The following is a 25,009-nucleotide window of genomic DNA, read 5'->3' as shown; positions in this document are numbered from 1 at the left end:
GATGGAATTAACAAGTAGCCGCAGTGCAGTTTCCCAGCGGCTCACATGGATCATTAATTGATGGATAGATGGACCTTGGCACCATCTGAATCTGATCTGATGCATGGATCTCGCCATTCACCTTCGAGCTTCGACCAACTACGTGCCTGCATACGTTCGACAGTAATCGGTTTTCGCGCGTACGCTTGCAGACGTACCAGTACTTGCAAATAGAGCCAGTTCTACAGGGTTCGTAATGATTCGACACGAAATAGTGTGTTCACTAGAGCATCTGCATGGCGCATCAAGTATGATCGATGTAGGCACGTACTTCCTCCGTCCGAAAAAGCTTGTCTTAAGATTGTACATCAAATGGATGAGGGAAAAGCTTTTTCGAACGGAGGGAGTAGCAAGCAGTACTCACAGAACCCTCTGCTTGCGCTACGGGTCAAAAACTGAGAGACATGCAGAGTGGTAGCGTGCATCGACGTATCCTGGCCGTCGAAATAGAATCTGATGCTCCAGCTGGATCGGTACCGAATTTAGCGAACCCGACACCTGCTACATACTACATGATCACGGGCGGCTCGCTGGATGAGGCAGGCAGGCGGCAAAGTACATCATCATCATCATCTCGCTCCGGCTCCGCACATGCACAAAACAAAAGATGCGCCATGTGTGTACATGGGGCGGGAGGCAAGGCCACGGACATGATTGGCCAGATCGGTTAGCGTGGGCGTCGCCATCGCAGCCTCCGCTAATTTAATCGTGCCCCCGGCCCCAACACGTCGCCCTCCTCCTCCTGTACGCGACAGCGAGGGAGGAAGGAGGGAGAGCGATCCAATCCAGAACACGGAGCCGGAGGCGGGGACTGCGCCAAACGCTAAACAAACAGGCGAAAACGCTGCGCGCACACACACAGCACATCCCATTCCATTGCATACAGTAGTAGGCGCTGCACCCGGTGGATGGCAACATCGTGCGCATAAACAAAAGCGTCCGTCCACCAGCGCACATATACAAACGCGCACGTAGCGGGGGCGGATCATTGAAAGCTGCACCCATCCATCCATCCGCCACCATTTCCACCATCCCCCCATCACTCGACCCGGCCCTCCCTGTACTACTACACCCCTCGCCCCCTCCTCCGTCCTGATAGTGGTACACTCTGTTGCGGTGGCCAGTGATCATCGCCAAGGCCCAGCCCACAGATATATACGCTTTCGGAAAGTGGGGGTTGGTTTCGCTTTGAGCTTTTTATCCGGGGCAGCCAGGCAGCCAGCCAGCCGCCGGGCCGGGACTTCCGCTCTGTTACGCGTCCAGAGGCTAGATAGCTCCGTCCGTCCGTGTCCGATTCCGCCGGGGCCGGGCGTGGATACCTAGGCTAGGCTAGGCGATGTCGGACTGCAGCACCGGCACGGACTCGCCGCGGGCCGACTCCGTCGACGAGCAGCCGCCCGCCGACGCCGAGTCGCCCGGCGGAGGCCAGAGCAAGCGCGACCACCCCTCGCCGTCGTCCCCGCTGCCGCCGCCCAAGCGCAGGTACGTACATACACACGCATCTCCATCTCCATCCATCCATGGAACCGGTCGAATCTCGAATCTTGATTAGGCGGCGGAGGATTGAACGAGTATGTTCGTTTGGCGATTGGTTGCAGCCGGAGATCCGTGGAGAAGAGGGTGGTGTCGGTGCCGATTGCCGAGTGCGGCGAGCGGGCCAAGACCAACGGCGAGGGCCCGCCGCCGCCGGACTCGTGGGCGTGGCGCAAGTACGGCCAGAAGCCCATCAAGGGATCCCCCTACCCGCGGTAACTACGCCTACCCACCATAGATACATGCAGCTTTGCAGGACAGGCTGGTAATTCCTTTGCGGCAATTAAAATCATCAGTTACTTACTAATTTCTGTGAATGGCTGTCGCGTGTTGTGTTCAGGGGGTACTACCGCTGCAGCAGCTCCAAGGGGTGCCCGGCGAGGAAGCAGGTGGAGCGCAGCCGCGCCGACCCCACCGTGCTACTCGTCACCTACTCCTACGATCACAACCACCCGTGGCCGGCGCCCAAGACCGGCTGCCACCCCACCAAGTCCTCCCCGCGCCTGGTGGAGCCCAAGCCCGAGCCCGGCACGCCGGTGGAGTGCCAGCCCGAGCACGGGCCTGAGGCGCCGGAGCAAGAGCAGGAGGAGGAGCATGAGCAGAAGCCTGTCATCGGCCTGGCCGACCCCGCGGCGATCACGACGGTGACCGCGGCGGCCGAGGAGGAGGAGAGCTTCGACTTCGGGTGGTTCGACCAGTACCCGACGTGGCCCCGGACGGCGCTGTACGTGCCGGCGTTCGACGTGGCGCCGCCGCCGGAGGACTGGGAACGCGAGCTGCAGGGGGAGGACGCGCTCTTCGCGGGGCTGGGCGAGCTCCCGGAGTGCGCCATCGTGTTCGGCCGCCGGCGCGACCTGGCCCTGCCGGCCACCGCGCCCTGCTCCTGACTATTCACCGCGCCTCCCGTTCCGATCCCGTTTTCCCCCTTTCTTTTCCTTTCCTCCGGCCGTAGTTTTTACCCGGAGTAATTTGGAGGTGTAGTACATAGCCTGGATCAGATCAAAGGGATTTCACTGTTCAATGGTGGCTTTCCGCTTATTTTACTCCCTCGGTTCCATCGCGCTCGCCATATCCAAGGCCGTGCCCGTGCCTGTGCTGTGCTGCCCGCGCCGCTCCGGGAGCAGTTCCGGTCACGATGCACGTCCGATTCCACCGAAAAGCAGCGAAAGGTTGGCATTTTCAGGCGTCCTCCTCGTCCCCCGTGACGCGCAGCGCAGATAAGACGCACACACACACACTCCTCGCCCGGTGGGCAAGTGGCGCGGGATGGTGGTTTGGGGGGGGGGGGGGGGGGGGGGGGGGGGGGGAGCGCACGAGGCCGCCACATGCCGTCCTCGCCACGCGGATCCGCGTGCGCTGCCGCGCCACAATCCTTGCCGGCCACGGCCGGCCTGGTAATTTGGTGCCTGGCGCGGGCCGGCGGAGCAAATGCCACGGCGCGGACGGACGGCTGCACCAATAATCCCCGGGAATTTTGCGTGCCGGGCCGGGTCGCGTACGCCGTCTTCGAGTGCGACGTCTTGAATTCGGTCTCTATCCCTGCACCGTATTCGTGGCCTGTCGCCGTCGGCCCCCCTGCCCGGTCGCGATATTTTCGGGACAGGAATCTACCTACAACCAGACAAACAAATTATTGGGTTGGGTTGGGTTGGGCCTGGCATGAAAAGATCCAGCCAACTCGACCGATCCATCTATCCAGCCATCCAGGCAGGCAGGAAAAGCGAAAAAAAAGGGCAGGCAGGAAAAGCGAAATGAATGAGTACTACTACGTACGTACTCGACGCGAATCCTTGGCGTTGCATTCGAGCCGATGATGCTCCAGGAGTTGGGAACCGATGGATGGTGAGTAGGTACTAGATTCGTGGTGCTCTCGCCTATAGCACTCCAATGGACGGTTAACTATCTTATCCTACGGGTTAGGAAGCACACTCACAGGTATTATATCTATGCTGAACTGCTCTGCATCACAGCGTCATCGCAGCAAAGATTCTCCCACCCGTGTTTTGTTTAAAGGCAGAAGCCTGGACGAATTAACTCCCCATCACATGCTTATTGATCCACGTCCCACGGCATTAATTACAGCTAGGTACTTACTACACCACTATAAGTACCTTGGGATTAGCTGTTGAATGATTCTATGTCAGCGTCCCAGGATTATGATCTCTTGGTAAAAAAAACTGCAACGATACTATGATTTTACTTGGATTCTACTCCCTCGTCTCATAATATAAAAAACATTTTTGACACTATATTATGGGATGAAGGGAGTAAGAGGTACGATGAAAAGTGCATGAAGGCATAGACGAGGGGAAAGGGCTGACAGCTAGCAATCGTAGAAAAATGTCACATCCGGCCAAGCTTGCGATCGACGGATCAAACATATGACGTTGCGTCCTGTTTGGAGTCATTATCCTTAGCTGAAGAATCAAACCGGCAAGAGAAAACAAATTGGAAGCTGTTCTCAACTGACGTGAGCGAGAGAGGGACTTTTTTTTTGCAGAAGCGAGAAAGAGAGAGACATTCATTGATCGTTGCCAAGCCTGGCCTTCTTATCGTGGGCTGGGCCGCTTGGTAGGTAACAAACCACCGTGTACTTACCTCTTCGATCTACATGGGCCTACCAGTGTCAAGTGCCGCAGCACGCAGTGACGAACATCAAAAGAAAAAAAAACTGGCAGGCCTGTTGAGCGAGAGTTACTAAAAAAAACTGGCTGGCCTGTTTTGCTAATTACGTCACCCCCACAGCTCCACTTCGAAACACGCACTAAAAAGTGCAAAACTAATACTACTCTCTCTGTACCAAAATGTAACACGTTTTTTGGTTTTGCGTAGGGCATAAAAAAATGCCATACATTTTGTTACGGAGGGAGTATATGATTCTTTTTTACATGTGCACAACTAGAACCTACCATTTCACCGATTCAGGTCTTACCAATTGAGTAATAGCAAAAAAAGAATTCAGAGGCCAGTTTGAGTTAACTTACTAGCATGATCTCTTTTGTTTTTTCTCGAGCTATGGGTTCTATTTAAATCTGTTTTTTAATACTGTTGCGTCAGCTTAAGTTCGAACACACCAATTGCAAATGAAAGATTTCCCGCAAAAAAAAATGCAAATGAAAGACGACGCTCGCCAATGGGCCACTGCTAGTGATGGAAATGTTCAATTTTGCCTGTTATAAGTTCGCAGGTTGTTTTTTAGTGTGTTTTCTCTACTTATGCAGGATTCTTGGCCAGCTTGTACTTTCTATTTCTGTCATAATACATTACATGCAGTTCTCCTACACGGTTCTGATAAAAATAGGCAGTGTGATATTGCTCAGATCCTACTGTAAACAAAGTACCTCGCAGAATATCATTATCAATCTGACATAAACAGTTTTCAGGTGAAAGCTCATTATCAATCTGAGATAAACAGTTTTCAGGTGAAAGCTGAACCAGCCTAACCATCACCAGAACTGCAGCAAAATGAGAGAATCAACAAATCTGTTTCGTTGCAATACAAGATACACCAACCAGTAGAAAACGCAACAAATAATAATGCATCTATACCCTAACTCGAGCAGCAGCCGGCTCTCTTCAGCGAAGACACGTCGTCTTTCACATTTATATTCTCCCCTTTGCTTGGGGCAGATGAGCCGTCGTCTCCTGCATCAACCGTCTTCCTGCTCGCAATTCGGTATATCTGAGTCAAAACTTCTGAGAAAGCGTTGTCTACATTTGTCGCGTCTAATGCAGATGTTTCCATGAAGTACAGTGACTCCGCCTCAGCATATTCCTGCCCATCTTCAGTTGAAACAGCCACCAGGTGACGAAGATCAGATTTGTTGCCAACTAACATGACAACAATGCTAGCATCAGTGTGATCTCTCAGCTCTTTTAGCCAGCGTGCCACATTGTCGAATGTAGCACGGCGAGTGACATCATACACAAGCAACGCGCCTACTGCTCCTCTATAATAGGCACTTGTGATAGCACGGTATCTGACAAATGAAGAGAAAAAAATATCAGGCAATCATATAACTGAGCAAAAAAGGGATGCAAAATATAGGTGCTGCTAGTGACCAGTGTTGATCCCACCAGTCGTGCTAGAAATGATCTACACAAACAGCAATTACGTAAGAGTGAAAATAAATGTTGTGAACATCGAATATCATACAGTGCAGCAGATCTCAGAATGAACAGCACAATCTCTTAGCCAAGGTTTTATTCGGATGTTTTTTGGAAATGGAGCCAAGGTTTTATTCGGATGTGAAATGTCATATAATATACACTTTGTGTGTCAAGGATGAAAGCTTTGTTAGTGATGAAACTACAGAATAATTGAATTCATGTGCCAACTGCTAGCGGTGCCACTGATAAGGGCAAGAGACATGGGATGGGCCACACTTTTTCCTCTCCTCTAAAACCAGATAAACAAGACCAACATGGTGGGCATGAGCAAACAATCCTCAACTTCATAGTCAGTATCCTCAATTAGAGGTCATAGAAGTAACAGTAATGTTCCTTTGGTAAGCATACAAGTCTATCTCTAAGAAGCCAGAGGTAAAGCAGAACAAATGTCTGCAAGTATGAGTCTATATCTAAACAATAATCAAGGTGGCTCGAAGAATAGGAGAGGGGATATTGAACTTACATATCAACACGCTAAACAGAAAATATCCCACAAGTATAACATGAGTCAGACATCATACAAGGGGAAAATAAATCGCTGTAAAAAAAGTAATGATCCACCCTAGCTTATTTTGTATTTTGCATTGGATGATTGTCTCCCATTACAGTTGCATAGCATTCATATCTAATTTCTCAATTTGCAAGTTCCAGTAGCATGTGAGTCAATTTGTTGATGGAAAAAATAAATTTGTGAGACCTGTTTCCTAGTGAACACTTTATTCTCGAGCAGGAATCACATAGCTATCATATTGTCCTATCAATCAGGAAACCCACTGCCTACTCTCGGCTCGGACACAGGTTATAGGATGAAAACCTGATTGCAGAAAATAAGGAGCAGTATAAATTGCAGCGCTAAGTCTTGATTTGATAGTTTTTCTGCTATGCTTTGTTTACTAGACTACAGATATACATATCCATGAATTGGTTCATCAAGGGAATTCTTGCATCATGATGCATCAAAACCGCTCCTTATTTTCTGCATCCCCTGCTTTTGTGTGACCGTTGTTTCCGTTAATGATGGAAAATGGGGTAGCTCGGTTCCAAAAAAAATATGTTGCTCCTCTAAAGTGGACTCGATAACCTGCTGCTTCAGTTGCTGGCAAGACAGCTAGCTGACCAAAATCATTTGCATCGTACTACAGGCCAGATAAGAGCATCTCTAATAGATGATGCAGACGTAAAAATAACCGAATTTTACAGCACTAAGGCCCAAAAACGGTGCTCCAACAGATGATGTAGATGCAAAAAAAAACCTCACAATTTGCTCCAGATGTAAAATAGGGCATTTGGTGATGCAAATTTGCATCACCAGGCGCCCCTAGCAAAGCATAGCCGTCCGCGCGCACACCCCCAACTGCCGCGCTAAAACTTCCCGCCGCCCGCCCGCCTCACGCCGGCCACCAGCAAACCCCATGGACCCCACGGCCACCACTGCCGCTCCACCACACCTTGCCATGGCCACCTCCGCGTCTCCTGCCATTCCAGTGGCCGCCGCCGGAATGGGAACGCCGCCGAAGAAGAAGGCTGCCGCGGCCAAACCACGTGGTGGCGGCTCAAAGCGGCTGCCGCGTGACCCCGCCGCAGCTTCGTCCCGACCGAAAAGATGAAGACGGCCGCGGCTGCTTCGTTGCCGCCGTCGCCCACGGCAAGTACTGCTGCTGATGGCACACCTGCTCCCTGATCACCTCAAGCCCCGCCGTCGGCCGTGGAGGAGGAGCCATCGACGCCCTCGGCCACTGTCTCCAACATGTTCGATGAAATGTCGCAAAGGTAAAAAAACTTCTTCGTTTTTAATTTTTTTGTCATGTTCACATGAATAGGATGTGAGATTGCGTGTATGTGCATTTGTAGTCTTGATGATGACACATTTATGCGCATGACAAATGTTGTGACCAAAGATTTTGTCTCTCAAGATTTTCCATTGCAAGAATATGATACGACATTTGATGTTGAGAATCTTGGCATGGAAGAGAAGGGTTTTGTTGAGAATGCGAAGGGAAGACTGCAAACTATGTTTTATCTTTATGTTTATGTGCACTTTTGTTTGTTGAATCATGGACTATGTTTGATATGATGCACTTATGTGGAGTTGATGTTGAATTTGACATATTGTTGATTAGGTGTGCAATGATCTTGAAATTGCTGTGCTGCTGTTGGCTGCCGTCGTGTTGCTGGCCTATTTTTACATCATCTATTGGCGCGGCTGCCCTATTTTACATCATCTATTGGAGTTGCACGTTTTTGGTAATGTAAAAAAACCACTTTTTGGTGATGTAAATTTTACTCCCACCACTTTTTGGTGATGTCTTTCTATTGGTGATGCACTAAGTTGGGAACCAACTTATGTTGAACAAGTGTAATTATGCCACCACATGATGCAGAAAGCCAGAAACACAGTGATTCAATGACTAAGTTCTACCATGAGAGCTAGCAAGATGAACCCTCTGCAGTGGTCATTTCATCCCCAAGACCACGCCAACAGATCTTCCAATACTTGTGACACACCTTTCCTTCTCCAAGCACACCCCTCGCATGGTCACACCAAGTGTGCTGGTGCACAACCCAACAATGTCACGATGCATCTCTCCACTGATTCATGTATGCACGCCAATAAAAGATGAAACTACAACCACTAGCTCACAACAATGATTTCAACTGCTTGATCCCCAAACCACTAACTTATAGATGTAAGACACGGAAGTCCCAAGCGCTAAATCACAAATGGGCGTCCAATCTACCCTGCAGGAAACAACCAAGTGAAACCCAGACATGAACGGGATACCCTCATTTGCTATTAACCACTGATTTACTACCCCACTCCAACCCACATCCGTACACACTCTACCAAGATCGTCTAGATTGGCAACAAAAATGCAGCAATCATCCGATTACCAGCATCACCAAACCAATTTGATAGAGCAAATGGATGGCCAAGGGAAGGTAGCATCCTGGTTCCTAAGAAACAGATCATGAAGCAAGCAAAGCAAATCCATACTGGCGAGCATACTACTAATACTACTGCCGATTTGAGCAGCTATTAACGGGAAGCGGCAAGAGGTGGTAATTAAGAGACGGGAGGCAAGCAGGCAGTCACCTCTCCTGGCCGGCGGTGTCCCAAATCTGGGCCTTGACGACCTTGCCGTCGACCTGGAGGCTGCGGGTGGCGAACTCGACCCCGATGGTGGACTTGGATTCGAGGCAGAACTCGTTCTTGGTGAAGCGCGAGAGCAGGTTGGACTTGCCGACGCCGGAGTCGCCGATGATCACCGCCTTGAAGAGGTAGTCGTAGTCGTCCTCCGCCCTGTACGCGCCGCCTCCGCTGCCCGCCATCGCCTCCCTGCCTCGCGGGTCCTGGACCTTCTTCCTCCCCGACCTGCTAGTGCTAGGCTCTGGATCTCGCGGGGTCTGGGTGCAGCGTTGGCGTCGCTGTGAACAACGACGGAGCAGTAATGGGCGACAGCGACACAGTGTGAACTGGCTGCTGCTACGCAGTCGTAATAAATCTGCAATGTTTATTTGGTGCGCTGTTCTTGTGCATGAAAACCCCTGTAGTTTCATGATTTTGTATAAACTGTACCTCAAGAATCAAGATATAGGCCCAGCTCGTAATATCTTGAGATGCCAGCAGAGAATGAGAAATAAAACGTATCACTCTCTTCCAAATTATAAAACGTTTTGAATATTTTAATATAGACTACATGCAAACTAAAATGAGCGCACAACCATACTAAAAAGGTTTTATGCACATTTGATTTAGAAAAAGTTAGACTATTTTATAATACGAAATGGAGGGAGTAAGGACATCTCCGCCCGCATCCGTCTGGATCGTGAAAGCCATCCAACACTAACCTGTATCGGTTCGGGCGGCGGTCAGAACGTGATTTCTCCTGTAAATTGGAGACAACATGGGGAAGGCTTGCGGGAGTCCGGACACCCATAACATAGGACCCCGACAACCCCGGCCCACCCAATCCTCCCTCTTGGTCTCATTTCCTTCCACTCTGCCCTTCTCCCCCTTACTTTGTATCCGCACCCTTCACCTCCGCCGTCGTTGTTGTTTGTCTTCGACTGCCACAAAGGTATTGCCGGACGTCTGTAACTAGCAACGACGCGCCCGCTCGCCGTCCGACAGAGCTTTCCATCCTGAAGCCGTTTGTACACAGGTATACTTCGCCCCATATCGACGATCTTCACGGCGGACACCACACCCGGTAAGTGTTCGATCAAATGCCATTGAGCTTATTTTCAAATGTTATGTTGTTTTTTAGAGTGCGAAGGATGATGAGCTACTCGACCATAGAGGATAAGTTGTTGTTCGATGCGTGAATGGCCATATCCGCAAATTTCATGGGCAGGAGCAATGAGGAGCCTTCTGGGAGAAAGGGCGTGAAAAGTTTCACGCACGAAAGCATGTTGCGCCCTAAGACATGTACAACATTCAACCACGCAATGTGAGGTCGTTGTCGTATCGTTGGCATGCTATCCAGATCATCGTCATCAAGTTTTCCAACGTGGTTCGTCAGCTCAAGGCAAAATGACCATTGCACGCGGCAGAGGACGAGAACGCAAGTTTTACTTTCTCTTGCTCAACTTGTTGGTTGTTCATTCACTCAATGTTGGTCTACATATTACATGTAGCCCGCACGCGTCGCCGTGGTGTACCACAGGACAGAGGGATGGTCATTTACGCGCATACACTGTTGGATGAAGCTGAACGAGAGTATATGTGAAACGACATGCCCCGTTGATGAAAAACTTTTTGGACACCTAGGATCTAGCCGAATTAGATACATTGTTGTACTAGACTTAATTTGCATGCCATATATGGATGATTTGTGCTGTTTTCTATCTAAACTTTGATAAATATCAGCTGCTTTGCATGAATTTCGCCTGGTTATTTAAAATGTTGTTTGAAATCTATACGGCTAGCGTTAAATGATGTTCTCTCGCATTCGTGTTTGTGTACTGATCCTCTGTTTGAGAACGTGAGGAAATTTACGAATTATCATTGGAGATGTCCTAGATAGTAGCAAGTTTGCGATCATTTAGTGGACACACAAAGCTTTTGTATCTTCCAACGAAACAAGAGATAAAAAAGTGCCAAAAGGTGTGGCTGACCAAATAACCAACACACACTTGATGCTCCGTCATGCTATTGTTAAAATATATCACCCGTCTTTCTTCATCAATCCGGACTTTTGAATAAGTGTCGCGAGGAAAATGTTAACGTACCACGCCCAAACTCAAACTAGATCGATCGAACAAAGAACGGGTTGCATCCGTGCACCTCAAATCAAAAGCAAGATGTTTATTGGCCGGCCCCGTGATACATGAATCTACAAGGGGTGCAGCGGGAAAAATCATTTGCCTTTCGTAGTCTCCGCTCCAGCGCACGCCAGAAAGAGAAGAAAAGCGGCGACGCCTCCTCGTTGGTGGGTGCGAGCGAGCGACCGTGTCCCGCCCCATGCGAGGCGGGGGAGTCTGCGGCGCGCGGGCTCGGCTCGTGATCCGGTCGGCGCGTCGGATCCTGCCTGACGCCGTCGGCTCAAACGGCGCGCGCTATGTCGACCCCCCGTCCCCGACTCCCCGTCGGTCGTTTTTCTACCGAGGACCACGGCCCCCGCCGTCTGCTTCCCCGTGCATCGGTGAATGCGGCTACAGGGAATGCCAGCGGCGCATCCGAGATCCTGCACATGAACACACATCGGACCCCGCGAGCCGAATCAATATCACAGCGCATCCACGGGATCTCGGTTTCCACGGAAACGACCTCCGCCCCCCCCCCCCGAATACGCGACGTTTTTTTTTTACTTTGTACGGTCGACCAATAAAGTTTTTGAACAATATAGAGTCTTTTTTTGCGAGTAATATATAGAGTTTTTCCCATGAACGTTGCAGAAAAATACTTTTTTTGCGAGAAGTGTAGAAAAATACTTCATTCTAAGATGCTTCATCCAAACTCACGACTTTTTCTCCGAGCGTTTTCTCCCTCTTCTCCTCAGTGGCTAGGCAAAATCTCCCCTCCAGACTTTGCCGGTGAGCCCGTGGGTTCGTCTTCCCTCTGCATGTCGCTCTGCGGTCGGTGGTGGGGAAGGGAATTCGATGCCTTCGCTCCAGCTAGTAGTTTAGGGTAGTGTTTTTATAGTCCTCGTTGGTGCGGCGTTCGATGGATGGCGGTGTTTTTTCTTTGAATTTGTGTTCCGCACTCCGATCCTTCTCAAATTCGTCCATTTGTACGCGGTCAATGGAGTTTCGGGGTAAATTCATGTTGTCTCCTTGAGGTGGTGACTTAGGGTTTCTCGTCATGCGTTCGCGATGGCTAGATTTGGTGTCAGATGTTGTAGATCTATTCAAAGGTTCAATGACGAGGACTGCGGCTTCAAGGTGTTGGCCCTTAGGAGCACGTGCACGAAGACTTCCCGACTGCATCGACAAGGTCAAGCCAGCTCTGGTAGGGGAGCGTCGACGGCTTGTTTTGACAGCGATAGTTGTCGTCGGGTGGTCAAGAGACTTTAATGTATTTTTTATTATGCTTGAGGTGCTTTATATTTCTAATGAACTTTTATAATAGATACCTTTTCCAAACAAAATATTTATCAGATAGCAACTTCTCATATTAGTCCCTCTGGTAACAAAGTTTAAATTTGTTGAGTCATCATTCGAGCATGCAGAGGCCAGGACCTTGACCTAAAAAAACTCAGCATATTACAATACTGCTCTCCAGACTACCTTTCTATATCTCGAATTCAAGGGTTATATAGTCTAGTGTCCAAACCCCATATGTGAGTTGGACTCTCCCAAAAGTCAATTTGCAAATGGAACTGTATGGTACTCCTCCAAAGGAGCAAATCAACCAGACATTTTCTTTTTGCAAATTGACTTGGCTGGTATGGGCGTATTTGGTTGCTTGTATGAATTTTGTCCCCCTTAAACGAGTGCCCTCGTGGAGCCTAGTTGAAGTGATACTTCACATGGGTCGTGTTCTGCAACCCGTTGAAGGAAATATGCCCTAGAGGCAATAATAAAGTTGTTATTTATATTTCCTTATATCATGATAAATGTTTATTATTCATGCTAGAATTGTATTAACCGGAAACTTGATACATATGTGAATACATAGACAAAACAAAGTGTCCATAGTATGCCTCTACTTGACTAGCTCGTTAATCAAAGATGGTTAAGTTTCCTGATCATAGACATATGTTCTCATTTGATGAACGGGATCACATCATTAGGAGAATGATGTGATGGACAAGATCCATCCGTTAGCTTAGCATAATGATCGTTAGTTTTATTGCTATTGCTTTCTTCATGACTTATACATATTCCTTTGACTATGAGATTATGCAACTCCCGAATACCGAAGGAACACCTTGTGTGCTATCAAACGTCACAACGTAACTGGGTGATTATAAAAATGCTCTACAGGTGTCTCCGAAGGTGTTTGTTGGGTTGGCATAAATCGGGATTAGGATTTGTCACTTCGAGTATCGGAGAGGTATCTCTAGGCCCTCTCCGTAATGCACATCACGATAAGTCTTGCAAGCAATGTGACTAATGAGTTAGTTGCGGGATGATGCATTACGGAACGAGTAAAGAGACTTGCCGGTAACGAGATTGAACTAGGTATAAAGATACCGACGATCGAATCTCAGGAAAGTAACATACCGATGACAAAGGGAATGATGTATGTTGTCATTGCGGTTTGACTGATAAAGATCTTCGTGGAATATGTAGGAATCAATATGAGCATCCAGGTTCCGCTGTTGGTTATTGATCGGAGATGTGTCTCGGTCATGTTTACATAGTTCTCGAACCCGTAGGGTCCGCACACTTAACGTTCGATGACGATTTGTATTATGAGTTATGTGTTTTGGTGACCGAAGAATGTTCGGAGTCCCAAATGAGATCACATACATGACGAGGAGTCTCGAAATGGTCGAGAGGTTAAGATTAATATATTGGACGATGATATCCAGACACTGGAATGGTTCCAGAGTGTTTCGGGTATTTCTCGGAGTACCGGGAGGTTACCGAACCCCTCAGGGAAGTAATGGGCCATCATGGGTCATAGGGGAGAGAGAGGGGAGCCCACAAGGAGTGGCCCCCCATGGGCTGTTCGAATTGGAAAGGGGGGTGACTAGGACTAGGAGTCCTAGTCAGTTTCCACCCACTTGGGCGCGCCCCTAGGGCCGGCCTCCTCCCCTCCACCTTTATATATGGGGGCAGGGGGCACCCCAAAGCACATCAGTTATTCTCTTAGCCGTGTGCGGTGCCCCCCTCCACACTTTACTCCTCTAGTCATATTGTCGTAGTGCTTAGGCGAAGCCCTGCGCGGATCACATCACCATCACCGTCACCACGCCATCGTGCTAACGAAACTCTCCCTCAACACTTTGCTAAATCAAGAGTTTGAGAGATGTCATCGAGCTGAACGTGTGCGGAACTCGGAGGTGCCGTACGTTCGGTACTTCATCGGTTGGATCGCGAAGATGTTCGACTACATCAACCGCGTTAACCTAACACTTCCGCTTTCGGTCTACAAGGGTACGTGAACACACTCTCCCCCTCTCGTTGCTATGCATCTCCTACATAGATCACTACTGCAGGATGCTACTAACGCGACACTACGATCAGAGACCCTTCGACGAAACTATGTGCGATGCAATAATCGCAAACGGTGGTGTAAAAAACCATCAAAAAAGGTGCAAAATGTTTGCGATGGAGGATGCATCAAACACGGTTTAGATTTTGGTTGCGTGTGCGATGTAGGGCATACGGTTCAGTTCAATTAACTGTTTGCGATGATGAGGAACAAAAGAAACGGGCAGCCAGATGAAGGTGTGTGCGATATACAGCATACGGTTCACTCGGATGAACTGTTTGTGATTAGGCAACACAAAAGAAACGATCAGTGTCGGTGTCAAAACCGGTGGATCTCGGGTAGGGGGTCCCGAACTGTGCGTCTAGGCCGGATGGTAACAGGAGGCAAGGGACACGAAGTTTTACCCAGGTTCGGGCCCTCTCGATGGAGGTAAAACCCTACGTCCTGCTTGATTAATATTGATGATATGGGTAGTACAAGAGTAGATCTACCACGAGATCGGAGAGGCTAAACCCTAGAAGCTAGCCTATGGTATGATTGTTGTTTTGTATGTTGTCCTACGGACTAAAACCCTCCGGTTTATATAGACACCGGATAGGGTTAGAGTTACACAAAGTCGGTTACAATGGTAGGAGATCTACATATCCGTATCGCCATGCTTGCCTTCCACGCCAAGGAAAGTCCCTTCCGGACACGGGACGAAGTCTTCAATCTTGTATCTTCATTGTCCAGGAGTCCGGCTGAAGGTATAGTCCGGCCATCCGGACACCCCCTAATCCAGGACTCCCTCAGTAGCCCCCGAACCAGGCTTCAATGACGATGAGTCCGGCGCGCAGATTGTCTTCGGCATTGCAAGGCGGGTTCTCCTCCAAATTCCGTGTACATGTTGAATAAAGTCCGGTTTCTTGTAAATGTTGCGCTCCTCGGCTTCTACGCTCAATAATGGCCGTCTCCCACGTGTCAAACGAATATGAAAAGTCTGAGTGTTTTTACATCCACACCCCTAGCCGCGTAAATGAGCCGCCCATTTAAGGGGACGAGGATTTAGATCCAAACCACACCTTCTCCCCTTCGCGAGTGTTCATCAGAGCGCATCTGACAAAGATCCATACCACCATGGCCAGCCGTCGCAACTCCTCCTCTCGCCCTTCCAGCCCTCAGCCTGGATATTGGGAGAGATGCTCCATCCCGCATAGCGAGCTAGTGACACTCCAGACCAAGGGATTTCTCCCCCCGGCCTATATGGTCCCGGTTCGAGCCGGTCTTGCCATCTATAATGGCGGAGAGCAAGCGGAGAGTGCCCCTAATCCCTCCAAAAGAGAGCGGGTGTGCCTCGTCCCTTATTTAATAAGAGGGCTCGGATTTCCAATCCATCCATTTCTCCGGGGGCTCCTGGAGTTCTATGGCCTCCAGCTACACAATCTCACGCCTGCCTCCGTATTGCATATCGCGGGCTTCGTAGCCCTCTGCGAGCTGTTCTTGGGTGTTGAGGCTCATTTTGGGCTGTGGAAAGAGCTATTCTGCCTTGTGCCCCGTTCTAAGAAGGGGTCAATATATCAAGTGGGCGGAGCCGAAGTGTGGCGCATCGCCGGGACCAGATATCTATCCGGAACCCCAAAGAAGGCGTCCGAGGACTGGCCTTCAGAATGGTTTTACATAGAGGACGTCCCACTGCCGGATCCTGTCTGGATCGGCCTCCCTGAGTTCGACAGTGCCCCACTAAAGAAGCGCCTAAGTTGGCGTCCACGGAGCCCTCAGAGGGAAAGTGACAAGGACATTATTTACCTGATGGGCCGGATAAGATTGTTAGCTCATTCTGGACTGACCATGATCGGGGTCATGGCCGCATGCATCATGCGAGGGGTGTAGCCGCTATAGTATAGAGGCCACCCCATGTGGGACTTCAACAGGGAGGACGACGCCACCCGCTACGGCCGTAAGGGGCCGGATTCGGCTGCGGCTCTAGCAAAGACCTTGTCCGCTTTGTACAAGGGAGAAGAGGAGGATTTTCTCCGCGTCGACCCGAAGGGTGGATTTTCTATGTACAATCCTCCAAGCTGGGTAAGTGGTCGCATCTTGCCCATCCATTTTATATCCCCATCGTTAAATATTCAGTCTAGCGACTTCAACGCAGGAACTGCGCCAGGCTGTTAAGGAAATAAACAGCCCTCCTCCACAACCCGAGGACCCAGGACGGTCCCTCGACCTGGCCTCTCAAGAGGATCCGGACGTATCTATGGAGCTGATTGATGGAGTGTTCCATCAATTGATCAAGGACAACGCCTTGGCGGCCATTACGGCCGATTACCCAGGGCTAATCCTGGCCTCCCAGGTAACTGAGATCGAAGTCCCAGTACCCCGAATAGGGGTCCACCCTCTCGTGTTTTCAGTTTCCTGATTACAACCGAACTTTGCAGGGGAGGTTTCTGAGACGGGAGGCCGAACCTGCGGCGACAAGCCGATGAGGGGCCGCAGGGCCCCGTGGGCAGAAAAGAGGTGCAGTCCGGACCGAGGCGTCGGCGCAAAGGTATGGCGCGCCTCCTTATCCCAGGGACTATACCTTTAAGGCATATTAACACTCATGCTCTCTTCAGGACAAAGAGACCTCGCCGGACTATATTCGGGGAGGCTGCCAATCGCGCCTCCACCAGCCAGGCTCCAAAGCCTGGTCCGGAGGCGGAGGCGAACACAAGGCGCGCACCGGACGCTCCTCCGACGGAGGACGTGGACAGGTTGTCTGCCACCAACTCTGAGGTAGAGAGTGCCATGAACCACAGGCGTTGCCGGACAATTTTTTGCGACGCTTGTTTCTCCCAAGAGGCATTAGATGCCTTCAAGTCGGGAGATGCGTACCTCTGTGTCGCTCAAAATGGTCTAACCAGAGCCACGGAGCAATATGTAAAAGACATACGGGTAAGAAAATTTTGGTAATTATATATATATATATATACCAGTAGCCCCCGAGACTTGAAACAGTTAGAATAACTGATTTAAGGATCATATGTTATGCAGGTTCTTACAAAAAAGAATTCCCTACTGTCCCATGAGCTGGAAGAGTGCAAAGCCCAACTTGAGGCCGCACTAGCCGCGGCAGGGGAGCCCAAGGAGACCCCCTCTGGTAATATACACTTCGAAAGATAAGTATTTTGCGAAGCACGGCATGGGTGTGAATCTGACAGATGAAATTGCAGATGGCGCCGGATTGAATCCGGAAAGGCAACACCTCCTACGCCAGCTGAAGGCTGGTGAGAAGGTGCTGACAAAGGTGAGGCGGGAGAAGAACGATCTCCAAGATGCCAACACCAAGCTGGGCGTCAAGCTGAAAGATGTTCGTGCCCAGCTGTCAGACTCCATTAAGGAGAATCAGCGGCTTCGGCGCGGCATATTTAGTAAATGCTTGAACGAACCTTTGGAGAAAAAAAAGTTCGGCGGGGAAGTCGACTAACAGAGTAATGTTTGTAGGTGTGCTAACAGGTCGTCCTGCAGAGGAGATGCCCGGTTCTACGGGTGACCTTCTTCCCGAGCTCTCGCAACTGCTCGAGCGAGTTCGGAAGGCGATGCGAGGCGTTGCCCAGGCCCTGTGGCCATCCATCTCCGTGCCCGAAGGTCTTGGAGAGCTTGCGGAGAAGCTAAAGGGAGCACGGCGGCGCTTCCGATTGTGGAAGATATCGGCCTGCCGTCAAGGCGCTAGGGAGGACTGGGCCATGGTGAAGACGCGGTACACAAAGGCTGACCCCAACCACATGGCCGAGGTCGGTCCTGTGGGGCCTGATGGGAAGGAGATCCCTGTAAGCTTAGTATACGGCCAAGTAGAATTGGCCGCAAAGTATTCCCAGCATGACTGTAAATTAGACAGCCTGTTGGATGGTATTGAAGAGGAATACAATCAGTCAGAGTGACTATGTAATTTAATTAACATTTATAATGCCTTCTAGCCGGATTGTAGATCATTTGTCATGGCCGACCTTTTCGCTTCAGCCTCGGGACCTGACGGTCCGGAGTGTGTCCGAATTTCCATGCGGTTATATAAGAACCGGGGAATGCATGGAGACCAGGCGTAGGGGTCATTAGTGCGTGAACAGACAAGTGCCCGACTAGTTATGTTATATTACATGGTTAGTAAGAAACATCTTCCAGGGAGAATAGTTCCGTTAGGGGTTCCTTTCCCTGGGAGGCATGCCCTAAAGTGCATGCCCATTCTGCAAAAAAGACGCAGAAAAAAGCATCTAGGGGCGCATAAATAAATAAGTAAAAAGATCATCTTTTAGGTCACCGACCAAATATTCCCTTCAGTACGCTAGCTTTCGGCTTCACCCAGTCTGAGGTACACATCCGGCTGATTCGGCAGTAACAATCGCAGAGGTGCTCCCTTTACCGCCTAGCCGAATAATCGGGAACGTAGGGGTAAGCACAGGAGCCAGGCAACCCAGCTTGGCCAAAACTTAAGTCATATCGATGCATATAATGGTGAAATAAAAGGTACATGCAGAAGTGTCACACATGTGTTGGGCATGAAGCCCGTATAAATAAGCTTCCGGTAAAAGAAGCCCCCAGGTTTAATGAGTGCGAATAGCCCGTCATTTGATGAGCCTTTAAAGGCTATAAGAGAAAGAAAGGGGAGAAGGAGAGAAATGTAAGGCAAACAGTATATAAAAAATGGACAAAGGAAGGAGACGAACACAGAGTCCGGCACTAGGCATAGAATCTTCGGAGACGGGCTGCGTTCCATGGGTTCGGCTCGAGTCGGTTATCCGATGCATCTCGCAGGCGGTATGCTCCACTAGTCAGGACTTGGTCAATTATGAAGGGACCTTCCCACTTGGGCTTGAGTTTGTCCTTTTTCTTGTCCGGCAGGCTAGAACTAATTCGCCAACATTGTAATTTTTGGCCCGTACTTCTCTGCTTTGATATCTTCGAGCCTGCTGTTGACAGAATGCGGAACGGGCTTTTGCCACGTCACGCTCCTCCTCCAATGCGTCCAAACTGTCATGACGATCGAGTTCGGCTTCTCTTTCTTCGTACACGCGCACTCGAGGTGAGTCATGAATTATGTCGCAAGGCAGAACTGCCTCTGCGCCGTACACCATAAAGAATGGTGTGTATCCGGTGGTGTGATTCGGCGTGGTCCGCAGCCCCCAGAGTACGGAGTCGAGCTCCTCTACCCAGTGCGTGTTAGATTCCTTGAGGGACTTTGATGCCGCTCATGATAAGACCATTTGCACGTTCGACCTGACCGTTAGTTTGTGGGTGATAGAGGGAAGCATAATCGAGCTTGATGCCCATGTTTTTGCACCAGAGTTTTACCTCGTCGGCCATAAAGTTCGTGCCGTTATCATTGATGATGCTATGGGGGACGCCGTAGCGGTGTACAACCCCGGATATAAAGTCTATCACCGGTCCGGATTTGGCCGTCTTAACAGGCTTGGCTTCTATCCATTTGGTGAACTTATCCACCATGACCAGTAAGTATTTTTGCTTGTGGGTTCCGCCTTTAAGGGGTCCAACCATGTCAAGCCCCCAGACCATGAAGGGCCAAGTGATGGGGATAGTTTGGAGGGCGGTGGGTGGCATATGGCTTTGGTTTGCAAAGAGCTGGCAACCGGCGCATCGTTGGACTAGGTCCCGGGCATCTGCCCGGGCCGTCGGCCAATAAAAGCCTGTGCGAAAGGCCTTGCTTACAAGGGACCAAGCTGCAGCGTGATGACCGCTGAGTCCGGCATGAATTTCAGCCAGGAGGTTCCGCCCTTCTTCTTCAGAGATGCACCTTTGAAGGACTCTGGTAGTGCTTTTCTTATAAAGCTCTCCCTCGTGAACTTTGTAGGCTTTGGATCGCCGCACTATGCAGCGTGCCTCGCTTTGGTCCTCGGGGAGTTCCTGCCTAGTAAGGGAGGTGAGAAATGGTTCTGTCCACGGGGCGATGACGGTCATTATTACGTGGGCTGAAGGTGTTATTTCATTGGCAGAGCCTCCGATTGTGTCAGAATGTTCGGTGTCGGGCAGTGCGGTTGGGTTTGGGCTGTTATTGTTCGGTTCCCCTTCCCATACTATGGATGGCTTGAACAGCCTTTCCAAGAAGATGTTGGGGGGGACTACATCGCGTTTTGCGCCGATGCGTGCCAGGACATCTGCCGCCTGATTATTTTCCCGGGCTATATGGTGAAATTCAAGCCCTTCGAACCGAGCTGACATTTTTAGGACGGCGTTGCGGTAAGCTGCCATTTTGGATCCTTGGCATCGAAGTCTCCATTTATTTGGGATATTGCGAGGTTCTAGTCCCCGCGCACCTCTAGGCGTTGAATGCCCATGGATACTGCCATCCGGAGACCATGTAAAAGGGCCTCATATTCGGCTGCATTGTTGGAGTCTGTGTACATAATCTGGAGTACGTATTGAACTGTGTCTCCTGTGGGGGACGTCAAAACGACGCCAGCCCCTAGTCCGGCCAACATCCTGGAGCCGTCGAAATGCATGATCCAATTTGAATATGTGCCGTACTCTTTAGGGAGTTCGGCCTCCGTCCATTCTACGACGAAGTCGGCCAAAACTTGCGACTTGATGGCTCGTCATGGCTTGTAAGTTATGTCGAATGGGAGGAGCTCAATGGCCCATTTTGCAATCTGGCCCGTTGCGTCATGGTTGTTTATAATATCGTTAAGTGGTACTTCCGAGGCTACTGTTATTGAACACTCTTGAAAGTAGTGTCGTAGCTTCCGGGATGCCATGAATACCGCGTAAGCAATCTTTTGATAATGCGGGTACCGTGATTTGCATGGAGTGAGGACAGTGGACACATAATAGACCGGCTTTTGAAGGGGGAATTTGTGTCCATCCGTTTCTCGCTCGACGACGAGCACTGCGCTTACAACCTGATGTGTTGCTGCAATGTACAATAGCATTGGTTCGCCAATATTTGGCGCGGCCAGGACTGGGTTTGTTGCCAATATGGCTTTTATTTCGTCGAGTCCGGTCGTGGCTGCATCCGTCCATTCGAAGTGTTCGGTGCGCCGAAGGAGGCGGTAAAGGGGGAGGGCCTTTTCTCCCAAGCGGGAGATAAAGCGGCTTAGAGCCGCCACGCATCCGGTTAACTTTTGTATTTGTTTGAGGTCTTTTGGGATATCCAATTGTGACAGAGCTCGGATTTTGGCTGGATTTGCTTCAATTCCTCTACCAGATACAATGAAGCCCAAGAGCTTTCCGGCTGGAACGCCAAAAACGCATTTTCCGGGTTGAGCTTGATGTCGTATGGTTGGAGGTTATCAAATGTGAGCATCAAGTCGTCTACTAGAGATTCGACATGTCTTGTTTTGACGACCACATCATCTACATATGCCTCCACTGTTTTGCCGATTTGGTTTGCCAGACATGTCTGAATCATGCGCTGATATGTTGCGCCGGCGTTTTTGAGCCCGAAGGGCATTGTGTTGAAGCAGAATGGGCCGTATGGTGTGATAAATGCCATTGCGGCTTGGTCTGATTCTGCCATCTTGATTTGATGGTAGCCGGAATATGCGTCGAGGAAACACAATGAATCGTGTCCTGCGGTAGCGTCGATAATTTGATCGATGCAGGGGAGGGGGAAGGGATCCTTTGGGCAAGCCTTGTTAAGGTCTTTAAAATCAACACACAGGCGCCAGGATTTGTCCTTCTTTGGTACCATCACCAGGTTTGCTAGCCAGTCCGGATGTTTTATATCTCTGATGAATCCGGCCTCCAATAGCTTTGCTAGCTCCTCTCCCATGGCCTGTCTCTTCGGTTCAGAAAAATGCCGAAGAGCTTGTTTGACAGGTTTGAATCCTTTTAGGATATTTAAGCTGTGCTCGGCCAGCCCACGTGGGATTCCTGGCATGTCTGAAGGGTGCCAGGCGAAAATGTCCCAGTTCTCTCATAGGAACTCTCGCAGTGTGGCGTCTACATCAGGGTTTAACTGTGCCCCGATGGAAGCTGTTTTATTGGGGTCCGTTGGATGGACCTGGAATTTGACTATTTCGTCCGCCGGTTTAAAGGAGGTGGACTTGGATCTTTTGTCGAGTACCACATCATCCCTATTCACCATGGAGCGCAGCACAGTCAGTTCCTCAGCTACTAGGGCTTCGGATAGTGCCTCAAGGGCCAGTGCGGCTGTCTTGTTTTCGGCGTGGAGTGCTATGTCTGGATCAATAGCGAGAGTGATGATCCTGTTAGGCCCGGGTATCTTGAGCTTCATGTACCCGTAATGGGGTATTGCTTGGAAGATTGTAAACGCTTCCCGCCCTAGCAGAGCGTGATAACCGTTGCTGAACAGAGCCACATGAAAGGTGACCTCTTCGGATATGTAATTATCCGGCATGCCGAACACCACATCTAGTGTGATTTTTCCCGTACAGCGCGCTTCCCGACTGGGGATTATTCCTCTAAAGGTTGTGCTGCTTCACTCAATGCGGTTCCAGTCTATTTCCATTTTTTGAAGGGTTTCCTCGTAAATGAGGTTCAATCCGCTGCCGCCGTCCATGAGTACCTTGGTAAGACGAAAGCCGTCCACTATTGGACTGAGGACCAATGTGGCTGGTGCTCGGGCTATTCGGAATTTAGGTTCATCACTGGCGTTAAAGGTAATAGCCGTGTCACTCCATGGGTTTATTGTTGCTACTTGGTAGACTTCAGCAAGGCTGCGGAGTGTCCTTTTTCGCATATTATTTGATGCAAAGTCTCGAAGACTGTTAATACCGTATTGGTGTCTCTAGGGTGGCTTTCCGTGGCCTCCGGAATTAGGAGATCTTCGCCAATTTTGGCCACCTGCCGGAGTATCCAACATGCTCTAAGGCTGTGAGTTGGTGTGGCGTCCTCTGTACTGTGAATTTTACAGGGTCCATTGAGCCATCCTTCCATTACGGTTCCATGCCCTGTAGAGGGTTTTTGCTTTTTTGTGTTTGACCCGGGTGTCTGGCGATGATGCACCCTTTTATTTCGGACTGGGTTTGTATTCAGGGCCGGATCGTCCCAAAATTTTATTTCGGTTTTCCAGGCGCTTTCCATCGCACAGTACTTTCGTACGATGGACTCCAAGTCAGCGAAGCGTGTAATATCACGGCGACTTATGGCGTTGAGGATTCCCTTGTCCGTGCAATTATTGCAGAAGATTGAGATTGCGTCTTCCTTGCGGTAGTCCCTTATCCTGTTCCTAACCAGGAGGAATCTGGCCCAGTAATGATGTACTGTTTCTTTGGGCTCTTGCCTGATTTGGGATAGATCGCTTGTGTTTGGGTGGGTGGGTGGAATTAAATCCGAAGCCTCACCCAATCTGAGGCTCAGAGGCCGAGGAGTTTCCGAACTCGAAAATTTGGATTCCTGGATGTTGTCCAATGAATCCAGCCCGTCGCCTGACTCTAAGTTCAGGTCTTGAGTGATATCCTCCCCTCCGCGGGTATCCGGCTTGGAGGGATCGGGAATCCGGACGTAGCTAGTCCTTAAGATAGATGAAGGTTCGCCGCACTGTCCCTCTACCACGGCAACGTGATGGGTGACTTGGGGAGAGTTAATCTCTCTCAGATCGGGTTTAGGCCCAATCTGGTCGTAATCCGTAGCAACTCCCAGGGCGGCGATGCGATCCAAGAGCTCGTTTATGGAGGAGAGCTCCATTGGATCTCACTGCTCGGCAAGTTCCAAGCTGACATGAAGATTGTTTTCGATGGCTCGAGAGGTCATCGTCGGCGTAGAAGCCGAACAGGCGGTCATAAGAAAACCACCTAGCCGGAGGGTTTGGCCGACAGCCAAAGCTCCCTTAGCAACGGTGCTGTCTTTAAAGACGGGGCGAGGCATCCTTCCTGATGGCGACGACACAGAGGAACTCTCAATAAAAGCACCAATGTCGGTGTCAAAACCGACGGATCTCGGGTAGGGGGTCCCGAACTGTGCGTCTAGGCCGGATGGTAACAGGAGGCAAGGGACACGAAGTTTTACCCAGGTTCGGGCCCTCTCGATGGAGGTAAAACCCTACGTCCTGCTTGATTAATATTGATGATATGGGTAGTACAAGAGTAGATCTACCACGAGATCGGAGAGGCTAAACCCTAGAATCTAGCATATGGTATGATTGTTGTTTTGTATGTTGTCCTACAGACTAAAACCCTCCGGTTTATATAGACACCGGATAGGGTTAGGGTTACACAAAGTCGGTTACAATGGTAGGAGATCTACATATCCGTATCGCCAAGCTTGCCTTCCACTCCAAGGAAAGTCCCTTCCGGACACGGGACGAAGTCTTCAATCTTGTATCTTCATAGTCCAGGAGTCCGACTGAAGGTATAGTCCGGCAATCCGGACACCCCCTAATCCAGGACTCCCTCAGTCAGCCAGATCAAGGTGTGTGCAATATACGACATGTGGTTCAATCGGATAAACTGTTTGCTTTGAGCCAAGAGAACAGAAACGGTTCAATATAACAAGATGTGTGTTATACGCGGCAAAGAGGTCTGTAATCAGAAATATGTGCGAAAACTGATAATAACACAGACGATTGTTGCTAATAAGTCATGTGTGTTGTGGGCAAGCGCTTGGTGGCAGATGTCTACTACACAACCTTCTTCTTGTAGACGTTGTTGGGCCTCCAAGTGCAGAGGTTTGTAGGACAATAGCACATTTCCATCAAGTGGATGACCTAAGGTTTTATCAATCCGTAGGAGGCGT

The 25,009-nt window shown here is 49.9% G+C and overlaps 2 protein-coding genes across 2 annotated transcripts; one reads left to right on the top strand and one right to left on the bottom strand.

Annotated features, from left to right (window-relative positions):
• Positions 1–1,001: 1,001 nt before the first annotated feature.
• LOC147980321 (putative WRKY transcription factor 65) lies at positions 1,002–2,593 on the top strand. Its single transcript, XM_087547513.1, has 3 exons — positions 1,002–1,521; positions 1,638–1,787; positions 1,913–2,593. Exons 1-3 carry the CDS (start codon positions 1,376–1,378, stop codon positions 2,457–2,459), a joined length of 843 nt encoding a protein of 280 aa, XP_087403639.1. The 5' UTR covers positions 1,002–1,375; the 3' UTR covers positions 2,460–2,593.
• Positions 2,594–4,948: 2,355 nt separating this feature from the next.
• LOC125544765 (ras-related protein RIC2) lies at positions 4,949–9,232 on the bottom strand. The gene is made up of 2 exons (XM_048708517.2): positions 8,837–9,232; positions 4,949–5,552 (listed from the first exon to the last, which is right to left on the bottom strand). Exons 1-2 carry the CDS (start codon positions 9,070–9,072, stop codon positions 5,123–5,125), a joined length of 666 nt encoding a protein of 221 aa, XP_048564474.2. The 5' UTR covers positions 9,073–9,232; the 3' UTR covers positions 4,949–5,122.
• Between the last annotated feature and the right edge of the window lie 15,777 nt (positions 9,233–25,009).

This window comes from Triticum urartu, chromosome 3A (assembly GCF_056163025.1).
Source record: "Triticum urartu cultivar PI428250 chromosome 3A, HENAU_Tu73, whole genome shotgun sequence".
Taxonomy (NCBI): Eukaryota; Viridiplantae; Streptophyta; class Magnoliopsida; order Poales; family Poaceae; genus Triticum; species Triticum urartu.
The sequence above is the reverse complement of the archived record's forward strand: the minus strand, read 5'-3'. Positions and strand labels throughout refer to the sequence as shown.

What these genes read in the sequence shown, in the direction of transcription:
- LOC125544765 (XM_048708517.2), bottom strand. Translation starts at nt 9,072, where the DNA reads ATGGCGGGCAGCGGAGGCGGCGCGTACAGGGCGGAGGACGACTACGAC. An exon ending in GACACCGCCGGCCAGGAGAG is followed by an intron (nt 5,553 to 8,836) that starts GTGACTGCCTGC and finishes TTCATTTGTCAG; the next exon opens with ATACCGTGCTATCACAAGTG.
- LOC147980321 (XM_087547513.1), top strand. Translation starts at nt 1,376, where the DNA reads ATGTCGGACTGCAGCACCGGCACGGACTCGCCGCGGGCCGACTCCGTC. An exon ending in CTGCCGCCGCCCAAGCGCAG is followed by an intron (nt 1,522 to 1,637) that starts GTACGTACATAC and finishes GATTGGTTGCAG; the next exon opens with CCGGAGATCCGTGGAGAAGA. An exon ending in AAGGGATCCCCCTACCCGCG is followed by an intron (nt 1,788 to 1,912) that starts GTAACTACGCCT and finishes TGTTGTGTTCAG; the next exon opens with GGGGTACTACCGCTGCAGCA.